This window comes from Engystomops pustulosus, chromosome 1 (assembly GCF_040894005.1).
Source record: "Engystomops pustulosus chromosome 1, aEngPut4.maternal, whole genome shotgun sequence".
In the NCBI taxonomy this organism is placed as follows: Eukaryota; Metazoa; Chordata; class Amphibia; order Anura; family Leptodactylidae; genus Engystomops; species Engystomops pustulosus.
The window spans coordinates 181,150,256-181,167,229 of record NC_092411.1 but is presented as its reverse complement, the minus strand read 5'-3'; the positions used below and the strand labels follow the sequence as shown (position 1 = coordinate 181,167,229).

Here is a 16,974-nt window from a genome sequence, read left to right as displayed (position 1 = left end):
GTGAGCCTAAACCCACACGGCTGGTTCTCATATATTTTTATAAATCTTAGAGACCAACCCTTCTGTAGTACACAGGGACATCTAGTGGTGATTCTTATAGAGGCGGTCCCCTACTTAAGGACACCCGACTTACAGACAACCCCTAGTTACAAACAGACCTCTGGATGTTGTTTATTCAATCTACTTTAGCCTTAGGCTACAATAAACAGCCATAACAGTTATCAAATATGTCTGCCATTAAGCTTTACTGTTAATCCTGGTTCTTATGACAACCCAACATTTTTAAAATGCAATTGTCACAGAGACCAAAACAAATTTGGTTGGAGTTACAATTAGAAAGTATACAGTTCCGACTTACATACAAATTCAACTTAACAAACCTACAAAACCTATTCTGTACATAAATTCCCACATTTTAATCTACAGTGAGAAGTGACTGTTTGTCTTCAAGTAAGTGTACCACAAATACTGGGCTATATTAAATATTTTTAATACTTTTGCCTCCAAATATAAATTACTGCTTGAGCCCAGAATATTGCACATATATGAGACTGATTTGGTTGATGTAGACAAAGCCCAGTTATCCTGTTGTTCTTTAAAAAAATAATCTGTCCTAAAATTGGTTGCTAAGGGTAACAAAGACAGTTATTCTTTCAAACCTTAAAGGGGTTTGCCCATGAAAGAAAGTTCTCAAATAATAACCCCCGAGTGATGTTTACATGATAAAGATAATTTTTAACCCCTTATTTTACAATTTTACTTAATTTTATTGATGTTTTAGCTACCATTACTTGGTAGTGGTCAGTGTAGGGGCAGGGACTCTCTATGCATACACATTATGAGTCCTGTGTGCTGACAACGTGGTTAGATTTTCAGGGCACAGGCTTATCTACACTGGTATTTGGCTTATGAATTGGTAATAATGAATTAGAGAATGTGTTATTTTGTTATCCGGGGTATATTTCATAATTGTGTCTTCGTGGGAATACCCCTTAAACATTAATTTGCCCCATAGCATCACTGTTTTCAAACTATTCATTCAGGTTGTCTGATTGGCTGAAATAGTCGTGGTTACTAATTTAGACTGTCCTCTGACTGTATCTTATTGTCAGCTTGTAATTATATACTGCACAGTGAGATGTACATTGACTTTACTGCACAGCATCCTAGGCTGACGGCAGCAGCATGCAGTGAGCTGTAAGCATTTGTTTGTTTTACTTATGATGTTTCAGTTTGTAAGTGATACTTGTATATGATGTTGTAGTGAAGGTTTTTTACAGACTTTCCTAAAATCTCATAATTACCCATCAGCTGTTATTTAAGCGTGAACTAATTGTTGTCATGACTATTTTGTACCATTAACTTAGAGGAAACCACTATATTTAGCACTTGGCTTTGTCACAGGCCTGTATTAATCTTTAAAGGAAACATTGCATTATAAAAAAACATTAGAGGGGGATATATCAGGATTCTTGTGTTATTTTTTTTATAAAAAGGAGCTGGTTGAATGTCAGATTTATTATAGTGGCTTAGACAGCTTGATTCATGTATTGGATATAAGACTTTTTGATGAAAAGTTGTAAAAAAAATTTTTGTGCAAATTCACAGTTGACACAGTTGTTAGAAAATATACAAAAACGTTTTACAGGACAGGAAAAGGAAAACCATGCCTCCTTTAGATAAACTTGTAAGACAGCTCTCTTGACATCGAGCATGACCTTCTAATAGCCTAATGACATGTGGGATTAATACCAAACCAGTATTTATATTCCAGAAGAAAGACATTCCCAACTTTAGGAAGCGCTGTTTCGAAGTGGTTGTATCTCTTCAGTAAAGTGTAGGGAACTTGTTTGGCTGAGTGAGAGGCTTTTGACTAGTGTAGGGAAGTAAGAACTCACCTTACAGACTTCACCAATTAAGTAGGTGTGTGGAGACTTCTAGCAATTGAATGCCAGGACATTGTACAATGGAATGGACCGCATCCATGGAATGGTCCGCATCAGTTTGTTGTGCTCCCACCAAGGGTCAATGCAGAACAGTGCTTTTATATGCTAGATCTTTTTGGGCAGGTGCATTTGCTACATTTTTGCTCCCCCATCTTTTGACTGGCGATTGCTATACCTTTTGAGGATCCCCTTTTTCTCTTAGGCTATCCGCACACATAGTAAAATGGCCGGATAATTTACCAGCAATAATTTTAACAGCCATTCTGCAAACATCAGAAACCTGCGGCAAGAAGAGGGGGAGGTAAGCGCAGCTCACTCCCACCCCTCACATTGCGCACAGCGCCGTATGCCTTGAAAAGATAGGATATGTCCTATCTTTTCGCTGGGTACGGAGTGGTACTGTGCCGCACTTGTGCTGCACTGTACCGCTCCCGTAGGGCGCCCTGTGCGCCCATTGCTGTCTATGGGGGGGCATATATATGCCACATATACGTCCCCAATGCGGCAGTGTGAATGTGCAGTATTTTTCGGACTATATGGCGCACCGGAGTATAAGGCGCACCATAAATAAATACCTGCTAAAACGTCTAGGTTCATATATAAGGCGCACCTGATTATAAGGATGAATGACCAGCAGGTGGCAGACCTGTGCACAGTTCAAGGCAGCTGTTGTCTGTAAGTACGGTTCATATATAAGGCGCACTGGACTATAAGGCGCACCTTTTGATTTCTGAGAAAATCAAAGGATTTTTTGTGCGCCTTATAGTCCAAAAAATATGGTAGCCTAATTGTGCTGCGTATGCCTGGTATTCCGCAACCAGAATGAATTAAGCGCATCTGTTCAAAACATGGACACCACATGAACCATAGCTGACCTAAAATTATGAACTGATGCAAATTTTAAAATAAAAACATAATGGAGCTCAGCAAATTCTCTAATGCTAAAGAAATTGTAACTGGATACCAGCAGTATTTTTGCGCAGCTATGACAAGCCCCAGGTTTGGGACATTAATGCTAAACTAGTACAAAGTGGAAGACCATGAGGAATCTTCATTAGCAGAGTATGCTAATTGAGTATGGCTCTCTTAAATTTTTTTATGGACAACCCCTTTAGTGCTATTTTATTATTCTATTATCAGATGATATTTTTGATTGCGTTTGTTCAGACAATGGCAAACATTTATCAAAGATAAATCCAGTTGTAATTTTACACCTCACTTTTTTCCCCAACTAGTAAAGTAAAAGGGGTTTTTCATTGGAAAGGGGGCTTGGCAAAAAGAGGGTGCCCTCAAAATTATGAAACTGCGTCAAAAGATAAGTTTAGTTTTCTGCCTAACTTCACCATTTAATAGGAGGTGCAAAGCACAACTAGGCAGTCTCTAACTACACCACATTATAATAAAGCATAAGATGGAGCCCAGTAATAATTTGGCAAAGCAGCAGACTGTCTATTCTACGGTCTTATTTTGCAACACTTCTGTTAGAAGTAAGAAATCTGTGCTTTAATGTGTCAACTAAATTTATCAGCCTAAATGCTCAACATCTGTACCAATATGTTGACTAGGGAATCTGTCATCAGGAATGGGCCTAAGTAACCACTACTAATATGTTGTCAAGAAGCTTAACACCTTCCAGATCACGTTTCTAGCATGGTTCCATCATCTCGAAAATCATCTTTGAAGTGAGATGTATACTGGTTTTATAAAGTCACAGAGGCAGAGAGTTTAACATTGAAGTCATGCTGCTATGCACCTCTGAACACCTCCTCCCCTGTGATTGACATCATGCATCAGGCTTATGGAGATCTGGTTAGTAATGAGAGCTTGACCTCAGTGATAAATTCTATGCCTCCTTTACTTTATACAACTAATTTACATGCCCTTTCAAAGTTGATTTTCTGGGTGATGTCACCATGCTGGGCAATGGAAGAAACATTATCTGGAAGGTGTTCATCTGCATGTCCACATACTAGAAGGGGTTTATTAAGTCAATATCTGCTGACAGGTTCCCGTTGTTTGAGTTCCGGGTTAAGGTTGGTCAATTTAGCTGACATGGTGTGCAACCACCCTAATGCTGACGTAAAAATATTTTATATGTAATTAATGATGAAAAAAATATTATGGAACTTCTTCTAAGTAACTACTTATTTATATCTATGCAGTCTATAACAAATATGTATAGATTGCGATGGTCTTCCTAAACATATATTTGTTTATACATGGTAAATCAGATGTACTTTTCACTTTTGCTCTCCTGTTGCTGTACAAAAATAAGCAACGTACTTGTCAGCTTGATGTCATCCATTGGCAACAACATGAACAGTAGAAGCTGCGGGGCAGTAAAAAACCCATAGACTGCATACAGTAAAATCATTGATGGTGATATTTTAATTGACATTTGGGATTTTTCAAGATAAAATCACCAGCAACGGTGAGTCATATATTATAATAAATAAATATATATTTGATTGTCCTATAAGGAAAAAGAAAAGATTTCTTAACCTCTTATCTCTGCACCTGTTTTCTATATTAAAGCCAAGGGCAGTATTAAGTTTTTTTGTCCACGCCTTCTACAGCTTGCTATCAGCTTGTTATTTTTCTGTCACTATAGCTGCACGGGGCCTTATTTTTTTGGGTTTAAATGTAGTCTTTAATAGTACAATTGTAATGGGGGTATTTTTGTGTCCTAATGATGAACTTTTATTAAATCTTTCTGCAGAGCATGTTTAAAATAATGCAAATCAGTTTTTTCTAGGAAAAAAAAACATATTCAGAAATAGATGTATAAAATATATATATTTATTTATATATTTATTTATATATTTATTTATATATTTATTTATATATTTATATATATTTATTTATATATTTATATATTTATTTATATATTTATTTATATATTTATTTATATATTTATTTATATATTTATTTATATATTTATTTATATATTTATTATATATATATATATATATATATATATATATATATATATATATATATATATATATATATATATATATATATATATATATATATATATATATATATATATATATATAATAACTTTTTCCTCTGGGTCAATGCACAAACAACAAGGTCAGATTTATTTTTACAATTGCGTAATGAAATCTATTTGGGGGAGGGGACATTTTACATCCTCCTCCTCCAGGAGCCATCATTTTTAGAAATGTTTCATAAATGTGGCTGTGTCAGGGCTTTTTGTGTAAACACCTGTAGTTTTTATTTGTACACACTAGTTTTTCATTTTTTTTTTTATATAATTTTTTTTTAATACTTGATGGATGATTAAAAAGCCAAGAAAAAAACCTGATGGACAAAGCCAGACCTATGAGCTAAGAGCTCTCCTCTGCTTCTACACATAGCGTAAAGCCTAATATAAAGGTTTTACCATTTTCAAGAATGGCGACTTATTACCATTTTCCTTGTATAATCCAGAGAGTAGATTCAGAGATATGTCAGCAACATACACTTCTACTTTAACTATTATGTATTAATTCTGCATAAACCCTGTATGAACTGGATAATTTGTTTTGAATTTTAGAATTGCCTACAGTCATATAAATGAGGATACATTAATATTGAGTTAAATCTTCTAATTTTACAGTATAAGAAGAGAAATTTTGGGAGTACTTAGGGCAACACATTTATTGAGTTATCAATCTTTTTTACCAATATATAGTTTGTCTGTTAAGTAGGAATATGACTTGAATTGGCTAAAAGTTAAAATGGACAAAAATTTACATATGGTTACAGAATAAGTACCTATTCTTTTATCATTTTAAACAAATGGAAATAATGGCAATTTCACTGGTATTGTCCCATTATACAGCTTATACAATTAAAAAACGAATATACAGCACAGACAAAAAGTTTGGACGCACCTTCGCATTCAAAGAGTTTTCTGTATTTTCGTGACTATAGAAATTGTAGATTCACACAGAAGGCATCAGAACTATGAATTAACACATGTGGAATTATATACTTAACAATAAAGTGTGAAACAACTGAAAATATGTCTTATATTCTAGGTTCTTCAAAGTAGCCACCTTTTGCTTTGATTACTGCTTTGCACTCTCTAGAGGTAGTTGCCAGAAAAGGTTTTCACAACACAGGTGTGCCTTGTCAAGTTTCAGAAGTGGGATTTCTTGCCTTATAAATGGGGTTGGGACCATCAGTCGTGTTGTGTAGAAGAAGCTTATGGTCCTACTGAATAGATTGTTATTTGTATTATGGCTAGGAAAAGGCAGCTAAGTAAAGAAAAATGAGTGGCCATTATTACTTTAAGAAATTGGGAAAACTTTGAAAGTGTCCCCAAATGCAGTTGCAAAAACCATCAAGCTCTACAAAGTAACTGGCTTACATGAGGACCCCCCTTCCCCCCCAGGAAAGGAAGACCAAGAGTCCCCTCTGCTTCGGAGCCTCAGAAATCGTGGGTTGACAGCAGCTCAGATTAGAGACCTGGTCAATGCCACACAGAGATCTAGCAGCAGACACCTCTCTACAACAACTGTTAAGAGGAGATTGTGTGCAGCAGCCTTTATGGTAAAATAGCTGCTAGAAAACCACTGCTAAGGACAAGCAACAATCAGAAAAGACTTGTTTGGGCTAAAGAACACACGGAATGGACATTAGACCAGTGGGCATCTGTGCTTTGGTCTGATGAGTCCAAATTTGAGATGTTTGGTTCCAGCTACCATGTCTTTGTGTGATGCAGAAAAGGGGAATGAATGGACTCTATGTGCCTCCTTCCCACCGTGAAGCATGGTGGAGGAAGTGTGATGGTGTAGGGGTACTTTGCTGGTGACATTGTTGGACATTTGTTCAAAATGGAAGGTATACTGAACCAGCATGGTTACCACAGCATCTTGCAGCCGGATGCTAGTCCATCCGCTTAGCGTTTAGTTGGACCATAAATGACCCTAAACACACCTCTAGGCTGTGTAAGGGCTATTTTACCAAAAAGGCGAGTGATGGGATGCTACACCAGATGACCTGGCCTCCACAGTCACCAAACCTGAACCCAATCAAGATGGTTTTGGGTGAGCTGGACTGCAAAAGGGCCAACAAGTGTTAAGCATCTCTGGGAACTCCTTCAAGACTGTTGGAAGAGCATTTCAGCTTGTAAGCTTATCAAGAGAATGCCAAGAATGTGTAACACAGTAATCAAAGCAAAAGGTGGCTCTTTGAAGAACTTGGAATATAAGACATATATTTTTAGTTGTTTCTCATTTTTTTGTTAAGTATATACTCGAGTATAAGCCGAGTTTTTCAGCACAAAACTTTTGCTGAAAACTCTAACTCAGGTTATACTTGAGTCTATAAAAAAAAATTAACACTGTACTCCCCTTTCAGTCCTTCCCCCGTAGGTCCTCTTCTGCTTCCAATGCTCCAGAGCCTTCACGGGTCCTTCAGGTCCTTTTCAAGTACTTCCACTCCTCTTCTCCTCTTCGGGTCGTTCTGCTCGTCTTTTTGGGTCCTCTCGCAATGCTGGCTGCACGCAAGCAATGATGTCGACAAGCGCGAAGAGCTGAAGAGGAGCGGAACGAGCTGAAGAAGACCGGCGGACCTGAAGAGGATCTGAAGCAAGATGAGGACCCTACAGGGGGTGTCGGAAAGGTGAGTTTTTTTAAATTTTTTTTTTACTACAAGGGGCTTGCAGGCTATATACTACGGTTTTCCCAGTTTTTTGTGTTAAAATTAGGTACCTCGGCTTATACTTGAGAATATACAGTAATTCCACGCATGTGTTAATTCATAGTTTTGATGCCTTCAGTGTGAATGTACACTTCACTTCATAGAGCTATATGGCACACGGAACCGCAATACGGGAAAAGACAGGACATGTCCTATTTTTTCCTGGGTACGGAACAGTACGGTGCCGCATATGTGCTGCACCATACCACTGCATACCGTGCTGTGCGCCCATTGCCACCTTTTGGGGAATGTATATATGGTGGTCATATATACATTCCCCAACAGTCATGTGAGAGAGAGAGATTACAGAGAGTAATCAGATCTGTGTATTATAATGAGCCATGTACCTGTGTGATATCACATGGCCAGGGGCAGTTTTTTCTGCACTGAAGTAAACATTGAAACTTCCTGTACCATGAAGACAAGCAGAGATCTTGAAAGCTGAGAAATTCATGTGTATTGCCGAAATGTTTAAATAGATTTAGCATGGGAAAAGAATAGATAAGCGTGGGAATTTCAAACAGGATTTTGGTGACCAGGAGATAAAGAAAGTACCGAGGTGCATGCAGAGGGGTCCGATTATTTGGCAGAGCGGCCGTGAGGTGGTGGGGGAGCTTGACTGCATCCAAGAGCTCTCCCGCCTCCTTGATTGGATCTCTGAAGGAAACCAGGTGGAATAAAAGTAGTTTTGAGTACTTTTTTAGGCTTTATTGAGTATATACCCTTTAAGTGTTGAAACTACTGTGAAAGTGTCAAGTGGATATCCGTGGTGGATAAAGAGAGGCTGTAAAGGGTTTTAGAGATTTTGATTTTGTAATTTGTACATTCTTAAGCTCGTGATGTAAAATATAGAATACATGAGTACTGTCCAAGACTTTAGTCTATATCCAGATGCTGACTGTACATGCATTCACCAGTGCTTATTTTCTATCCATATTTTGTAAAAAGAATAAATATTAAAACAGAACAGTAAAAGTTATATCATTATCTTGGTTGGACAAATGGAATCCAGAATGGCACGTAAAAATATACAGTATTTAAGGAAGAACAGATCTGCTAATGGAATGTAATACACAGTAGACAATTGTTGTGTTTAATAAACACTTGTTCTTTCATATGTTTTTATGGAAACATAATACCATAATTTGGTCAATTTGTTAATTTATTCTCAGCAGTAAACTGCCACATCATCTTGCTTACTGGTCCTACAGCCAGTGCTGGCTCAGGTCCTGGTGACTTTGGATGTAGCTTGTTCAGGAATAAAAGATACTCACTAAATCCCTGCAGCTGCAGAAGGGGATGACATGTTTCTCGATAGAAATTTGCAAGAGATTAAAACACAAATAATTCACACATCAGGCAAGGGCTACAGTAAAGTAGAGGGGAGATTTGTCTTGCGTTTCCAGAATGAAAATGTATATGTGGAAGGCGCTCTGGTGTCCCAGCTAAATTATACCCAGCGTGAACTTAAACACAGGCCACAAGTTGTTTCATTTATATTTCTTTGCTGCTTTAAAGGAAATTTACCATCTACCAAATAAAGCATGGATTATCCAAGGATACTCGCTCACTGTGGTAAAATGTACAATGCAGAGCTCATGAATGGGGCATGTTTATTTCTGGTTGGGAGGTATCTAAATAGAGGAATTTCTATTTTCTGCTCTAGTGTTCTGTTATTTGACAATGTTTCACTTTATGATAGCCATTTACACCTTTTATCACCTACATAACTGCCACATATTGCTGAGGATTAGTAATGTAATAATTACTTGGTAATAGTAATGTAGTTATTTGCTGCTAAGAAAATACAAGCTGTTAGAAATTTTAATTTATCAGTTAATATACGGTATTTGCCCTAATATCTAATCTCCAATGCAGGTCTATGTAATGTTTTCATTTTGCTTTACGCCTAGAAATCTAGACTGAAATTGGATATGTAAATTATAAGCTAATATATGCAGAACTAAGCACACAAACCTGCAATTGTGGACACTACATAAGGAGAATTCATCCATCCTAAGTCTATTATTCCTTCCCCAGCCCATGATAAATTTTGTCCTGCATTTGACCCTCACAGTGAGATTAATGTTTGCAGTATTTAATTTACTAAGGAATCGCCTTTCTGCCATTGTACAGGCAGATCTTTTCATTCAAAAACAGCAAAGCCAATTTCTTGGCCAATGTCAAAGCGCCTCTACGAGTATATTAAATCAACAGACCATGCTCACTGACCCAGTCTAATAAACTAAGCTGAGTTTTATATAGACTTTGTGCATCTGGCTTTCTGTTAGAGAAGCCACTTATATACATTCCATATATTTATCAATATGAAGATATGTATAGAATCATATAAAAATACACATCAATATGTAAAGCATAAACAGAGGAAATTAGAGAATGTAAAAAAAATGTAATTTGCTTAATGTATATTTTTTTTTTTTTATTACTTGTGGTATTTTTATTGACTATTGACTTAAGTATAAGCTGAGGGTGGGAAATGCGTTGGTCACAGCCTCCCCAGTATATAGCCTGCCAGCCCCGGCTTGTGAGTACAGCGTTGTTGTTTTTTTTCTTTCTTGACTCAAGTATAAACCGAGGTGAGGTTTTTCAGCACATTTTTTTTGTGCTGAAAAACTCTTCTTATACTCGAGTACATACGGTACATATTATTTGACTTTCTTACAGCGCATGTTTCTACTGTTGCTTCATCTGTTGAAACAGAGTATGGGCTCTGCTGGCAGTTGGCCACACCCCCTATGCTATGGGGTTTTTTTCCCCACCCTTTACTACTGCCACATTATTTGTGTGCTGGGAACACTTATACTGCTGAGTCATATAGAGTACAGGGTTCATAAACTTCCTGTACTTTAGTTGTTCAAGGTCTAGGAGATGACCAGTGTAAGTGAGTCAGAAGGTGAAGGAGGTAGGGTTTACGCAAGGAAGTGGGTCATCGGATGCTGCAGTGATGTCACAGTACAGGAATCAAACACGCAGTGACGTCACAGTACTTGTATAAATACCTGCAGGGATGTCACAGTATAGAGATAATACACTCACAGTATGTCACAGTACTGGGCTAAAAAGCAGAGCGATGTCACAGCACACGGATAAATACACAGGGTGACCTCACAGTATACGAATAGGGGCACATTTTCTGTCAGACTTTGCACGGTTTTTCTCATGCAAACTGCTTGCACGTTCATTTAAGAAGTGTCTGCACCATGTGTGTTGCACGCAATTCATTTGTGCACTATACCCCGCGTAACACAAATTTCTGCAAATAAAAGGGCGTTCTGCTGCACAGTCAGACTGTGTGCCACATATATCATGCAGAGTTGGACAGATGTGTGTCGCACGCCCGATGATAAAGTTGGTGCACTCTGTCAAAACAGTGTGTGGGGGAAGCAGATTCATGAAGAACGTGCGCCACAATTGCTGAATCTGGCAGTCTCTGAATCAGATTTTTTCGGGCCTATAAGGCGCACCGGACTATAAGGCACACCTCTAATAAATGCCTGCTAAGACATCTAGGTTCATATATAAGGCGCACTGGAGTGTAAGGCGCAGGATCAAATGCAGTACCTAAAAATGACCTGTGCACAGTTCAAGCCAGCTACACTTCCCGGGAAACTTGTCTTCAGCGTGTCAGAGAGCTCCGATCTCAGAGGTATGGCTGCTGGGGGTTAATGCAGGGTAATGCAGCAGGGGTTAAGCGGTGTCCCTCTGCCCCTTCTCCTTCCCTCCTCAGCCAGGGTGTTATTTCTGTGGGTTTCCCTGTGGCTCCTTCTCTTTCCCCTGTTACAGGGCTGTCAGGTATGGGGGATTGGTTACTGATGATGATGATTGCCTCGTGGCCGGCACTATGGCAGCTCCGGTCTCTCTGTGCTAGGGGAGGGCAGGATGGGCACAATGTTAGTTGTGGTGCCAGGGCACTTCAGGAGCTAAGGACCCTGTATACTGTGTGGGAAGGTGCAGGAAATTTCTGGGGATGGAGCTATTAAACACTGGTAAATGTACAGTACATCTTGTCTGTAGTACATTTCTGTAAAAGTTCATATATAAGGCGCACCGGCCTATAAGGCGCACCTTTGATTTCTGAGAAAATTCAAGGATTTTTGCTGCGCCTTATAGGCCGAAAAATACGGTATACATATTTTTACTATTGGAACTCGTACTGTAACGCTTTAAGTATCATGTAACTGTACTTTGAGAAATAGGAACTGTATGTACTGCTGTATATTTCTTCAGAAAGGCACCATATTATGTATCAACTATATTCTCCCGTTTTGAAAATTCACATGCAGAATTAATTCCTCATATATTTTGATGAGCATTTTATGATGGCCTTTTACACCTCATTTGTACAGTATAATCTTCTGAATGAGTCCTAAGTATATATATTCAGTATGTTTCCAGTTGGCAATTTGAAATCCAGTTTGCAATGAAGCCAATCACTCTATTGACCGCCATATGCTATATAAATACTTTTCTGTTAAATAATGCTTCTTGTGTTTGATGCTAAAACTGCCTATTTAATTGAATAGGACTAATTTACACAGAAATGTACAAATGCCTATTATGAACATACGCTATGGGGGACATTTTATCAGGGCTTCAATGCCAGAAAACTGGTGTAGAAGCCCTGAAATATTTATTACTGGCAAAATTATTTCCCCATTCATGTAATCTCTATGCCAAGTAGCATGAAGGGGGCAAGACCTGCAGCACCACCTAGGCCACGCGGATGTTCTCCTTGAACATTCATATGGTTCTTGTGCAAAACTATGCCAGCTATGATAAATCTCCAACTATATTTGGAAGGACATTTTTATTTAATTATACATCTAGGGCCTAATGCTGAATTTATAAAAAAAAAAAAAAGTTTTTTTCTCAAATCATTCTGCACTCAATATCCCATGATGGCACAGAAAAAAGCATAATGTTCTAAATGTTTGCAAATTATTTTAAAGGAAAACACTAAAATTGATTAATTGAATTGATATAAGTATGTTGGTTCTTTACTCGGTACTTAAACCACTGTCGGGTTGCTTGGCAGCTATTTACAGGATTCTCCATAGATGTTTTTGCTCAAGTCAGGGCTCTGGCTGGGCCATTACAGGACATTGACATAGTTCCACCTGTGTTGTCTATGCAGTAGTGATTAGGGTCATTGGGGAGATTTATCAGGGTCAGTTTTCTGGTGTACAGGCCCTGAAATAATCACAATTTCTAGTGAACCAGTAACTGATTATTTTGTTTTTTGCACTGTATTAAGGGGGGCACGGGGTGGTGCCTGCGCACACTCTATAGCCTGCACATATTCATGACATCATGAGGCTGCTAACACCATGCTTCCACCATGCTGTAGGGATGATATTTGGCAGGATATGAACAGTTACTGAATCCTCCATACACAAAGGCTTGTTTCTGCCCACTATAACATAGTGCCCAGATTAGTAGAATGCTGCAGTGATGGTTGCCCTCTGGAAATTAAAGGATTATAGTGGCCACTGTGGTGTTGGGAAGTTTCAGATTAACCAAAAAGTTTTGTACCCAGATCTGTGCCTCACACAATCCTGACTCTGAGCTCAACAGTCAGGTCTTTGCTCCTCATGGCTCAGTATCTGCCTTGATATGCATTGTCAGCTGGTAGACCCTATGTAGAGAAGGGGGTGTACCATCCCAAAGCAGTCGTATGCCTTGCTTATGCCCATTGCAAAGTTTTCCATGCGCCATAAAAATTTCCTATATTTAATTCATTATTGTTTTTATTATTACTACTGTTTAAGTAGATTTTTGGGTCAATACCTTATAATATGTGCTATGTCAGATAGTAACTAACCAGTAACCTCCTTTTTTTTTTCACCTTTTTTTTTTTTTTTTTTTTGTAGATCTCAGCGTACAATTGAAACCTGTCCATTTTGACTACCATGATAGTACTGGCTTTGGAGAATAGAAAGTTATTCTATAATTTGGATCCGTGGTTGACAAAGTTTCTATACGCTTGCAACTGATGTAACGCTAAAAATTTTCCCCAGATGGGACAGTGGTGGTTCCAGTTGTTCATGTCAGTGTGGATTATGCGAGTGATTGCATACTGTAGACCGCATTGTTTATTAGAAAGAAGATGATGAAGAACTTTTAAATGCAAGGATGGTACGGCGAGGGCTGCTGAGTTGGATTTCTAGGGTAGGAATCATACTTGTCTGCCTATGCTGCTTAGTGTCAGTATTGTATATGCTGGCTTGCACCCCAAGAGCTGAAGATGAACAGCTATTAGTGCCACGTGTTAATAGTCCCACCGGGAAAGAAGGCTACCATGCCATTTTGCAGGAGCGTGAGGAAGAACAACGGAACTATATCACCAGTTTGAAAAAGCAAATTGCTCAATTAAAGGATGAACTTCAGGAACGCAGTGAACAGCTTAAAAATGTTCAAGGCCACTACAGTGATGCCCTTACAGTCACATTTGATCATGCGAGTCCAGAGAAGACACAAAATGACCTCTTAGACTTTTTACATTCCCAAGTAAATAAAGCTGAAGTACATAATGGTGTGAAGGTTCCCACTGAGTATGCTGCCATTCCATTTGATAGTTTCACACTGCAAAAAGTATATCAATTAGAAACTGGACTCACTCGCCACCCAGAAGAAAAGCCTGTAAGAAAAGATAAACGGGATGAGCTTGCTGAGGTAATTGAAGTGGCAGTAGAAGCTCTGAATAGCCCTCAAGATGGAAACACACCTAAAAGAACCTATTCATCTTCTGACTTCATTGAAGGTATTGTTTGTAAATGCTTCTTGAATCTTAGAAATATTCTGTTTTAAAACTTTTTGGGAAATTTTGTGATACTAATAAGCTACAAAATGGGCAGGCAACAAGGGTCTGACAAAGTTTAAGGCTACAAACTGGGTATTTTTTAAAGAACATAATAAAAATACATTTTTGGAATTCGTGAAAATTCTAATGGTCCCATAATGCCTTAATTTAATGTTTTTTAGTATAAAAATAAGTATTATATAGTATAGTATAGTATATAGTCTGATATCACAAAATTAGAGGACTTAAAGGGAACCTGAAATTGACCTAATAAACCACTACCAGAATATTGTCAAGCAGTGTAACACTTTCTAAGTACAGGCGGTCCCCTACTTAAGGACACCCGACTTAAAGACAGCCCATAGTTACAGACAGACCCCTCTGACCTCTGGTGAAGCTCTCTGGATGTTACTATAGTCCCAGACTGCAATGATCAGCTGTAAGGTGTCTGTAATGAAGCTTTATTGATAATCCTTGGTCCCATTACAGCAAAAAATGCTTAAACTCCAATTTTCACTGGGGCCAAATTTTTTTTTGTCTGGAACTACAATTATAAAGTATACAGTTTCGACTTGCATACAAATTCAACTTAAGAACAAACCTCCGGACCCTATCTTGTACGTAACCCGGGGACTGCCTGTATTGTCTATTTCATGTCCCAGTGTGGTGGCATCCTCCAGATGAAGTGACTGTAAATTGGCTGTAGGAGTTAAGCAGGAGGAGAGTTTAACACTGAAGTCAAGGTGGGGTGCTCTGCACGCCTCCTCCCCTGTGATTGAAATCATGCTTCTAACTTCAAGATATCTAGTTAGTGATGTCTCTTGGTGCAGGACCATTAGAGTGAAGAGGCTTTCTGGGGAAGAAAGAGCTTGACTTCAGCTTGGCGTCTCCTTGACTTTATACATCCCATTTACATCTCACTTCAAAGTAGATTTTCTCAATGATTCCACCACACTGGGTCAGAAAAGAAATGTCGAGTTCTGCCCCTGTTCACACAACCTCAGGTTCTCTAATTATTAATAAAATTCACAGAATGAGCTCAAAGAATTCACACCAAGACAAAGTATGGTATAATATCTCAATCTCTGTGGAGAAGTGATGCAATGCAAGGCTAGGCAGATGAGATGCTAGGCGAGATTTATGTGTCACAAAGTATTATACAGAAACCTCCAGTGGGGCAGAACCTGGGTTTGGTTACTTAGGGATAAAGAAGTAATGTCTATAGTCCAGTGGTTGGTAAATTATCACATGGGCATCGCAGACACAAAGGCTCGGTTTTCCCAGTATTGTAAATCCCTCTTCATAGATGTAAACATTGGCTGAGGGGGGGGGGTCTTACATTCTTCAGTCAAAGAAGTGAACTTTGATCAGCTTCATCCATAGTCAAACGTCCTCTTAGTTTCAGCATTCAGCAAGCATTTGAAAAATTAAAAACATTTTCATTAAACCTATAACAATACTTCACAGAAACTTCATCTGGAAGGTCTTCGGCTGCTTGACAACATACTGGTAGTGGCTTGTTAGGTCAATTTCTGATGACAGGTTCCCTTTAATGAATACAACTTGATTAAGGACATCTTACAGTTTGGGAGAGATGGTAGGTGGAATCAAATTTTTTTCGGTAGCAGTAGGGTTGCAATGTGTTACTTGGTGGTCTACAGCTCCCTGGTTCCTTTTTAAGCACAGGAAAAGACCATAGTCAATCAAAAGTTATAGCAATGACCTCCCTGAGTCATCGGAGTGGTTAGCAACATTTTTTGTTTTAACAGGGACAGAATTGTATCCTTTACAACGAGTTTACAATAAGTTACAGAAGAAAAAAAAAACACTTTTACCTTCTTTAAACTTGAAAATTGGATTTGGTTGGCCTACTCAGGACATGTTATATCATTCGTGTCCCCCAACCTCCTCCTGGGAATGCAAATAAGTAATATGTGCCTTATTTCCATTAAGGCATGCAGATGCCAACACTATTGTGGCACAGAACACCTGTATCATCTCTAGTAGAATTCTGCTCCTTTTCTCACAGTTCGAGAAAATAATCACATCTTTTTGTGTCCATCTTCCAAACCAAGATAGGGCACAATAAATATGTTCTATCTTTTTGCTACCCTATCTGTTGTCTCATTCAGTATGAAATGAATGTCTGTCTGATTTTTAATAAATGATAACCTTAGTGTAAATTTAATCTGACATTTTCAAGTGGAAACGATCAAACTGTCTGAAGCACTTAAATCATGTTTGAAAACATCCCCTTGTGCTATGTGAGCCTACACTAGCGCTATTGTCTATCTGCAAATGGTCATCCAAACAATAATTGATCAGTTCTCATATATTATAAAGGTCTGGATATTGGTGTTCAGGTCACCTTTACCAGCAACATCACTTGTTTAAGGCCAGTTGCCCATGAACTGAGTGTAAAATCATGGCAAATTGTGAGATTTTGATCATTTTTTTTCCCTAGTGTCTTCTGATTTTCACATTAAGCTACAA

At 38.3% G+C, this 16,974-nt stretch overlaps 1 protein-coding gene across 7 annotated transcripts in view; it reads left to right on the top strand.

Annotated features, from left to right (window-relative positions):
• Positions 1–16,974, top strand: part of CSGALNACT1 (chondroitin sulfate N-acetylgalactosaminyltransferase 1) — a 216,997-nt gene that overhangs the window by 119,574 nt on the left and 80,449 nt on the right. For all 7 annotated transcript variants that reach the window (XM_072114277.1, XM_072114274.1, XM_072114260.1 and 4 more), the window contains one exon: positions 13,553–14,442. In XM_072114277.1, the coding sequence (XP_071970378.1) occupies positions 13,815–14,442 (628 nt within the window). In that variant the 5' untranslated portion in view covers positions 13,553–13,814. The remainder of the gene's footprint in view (positions 1–13,552; positions 14,443–16,974) is intronic.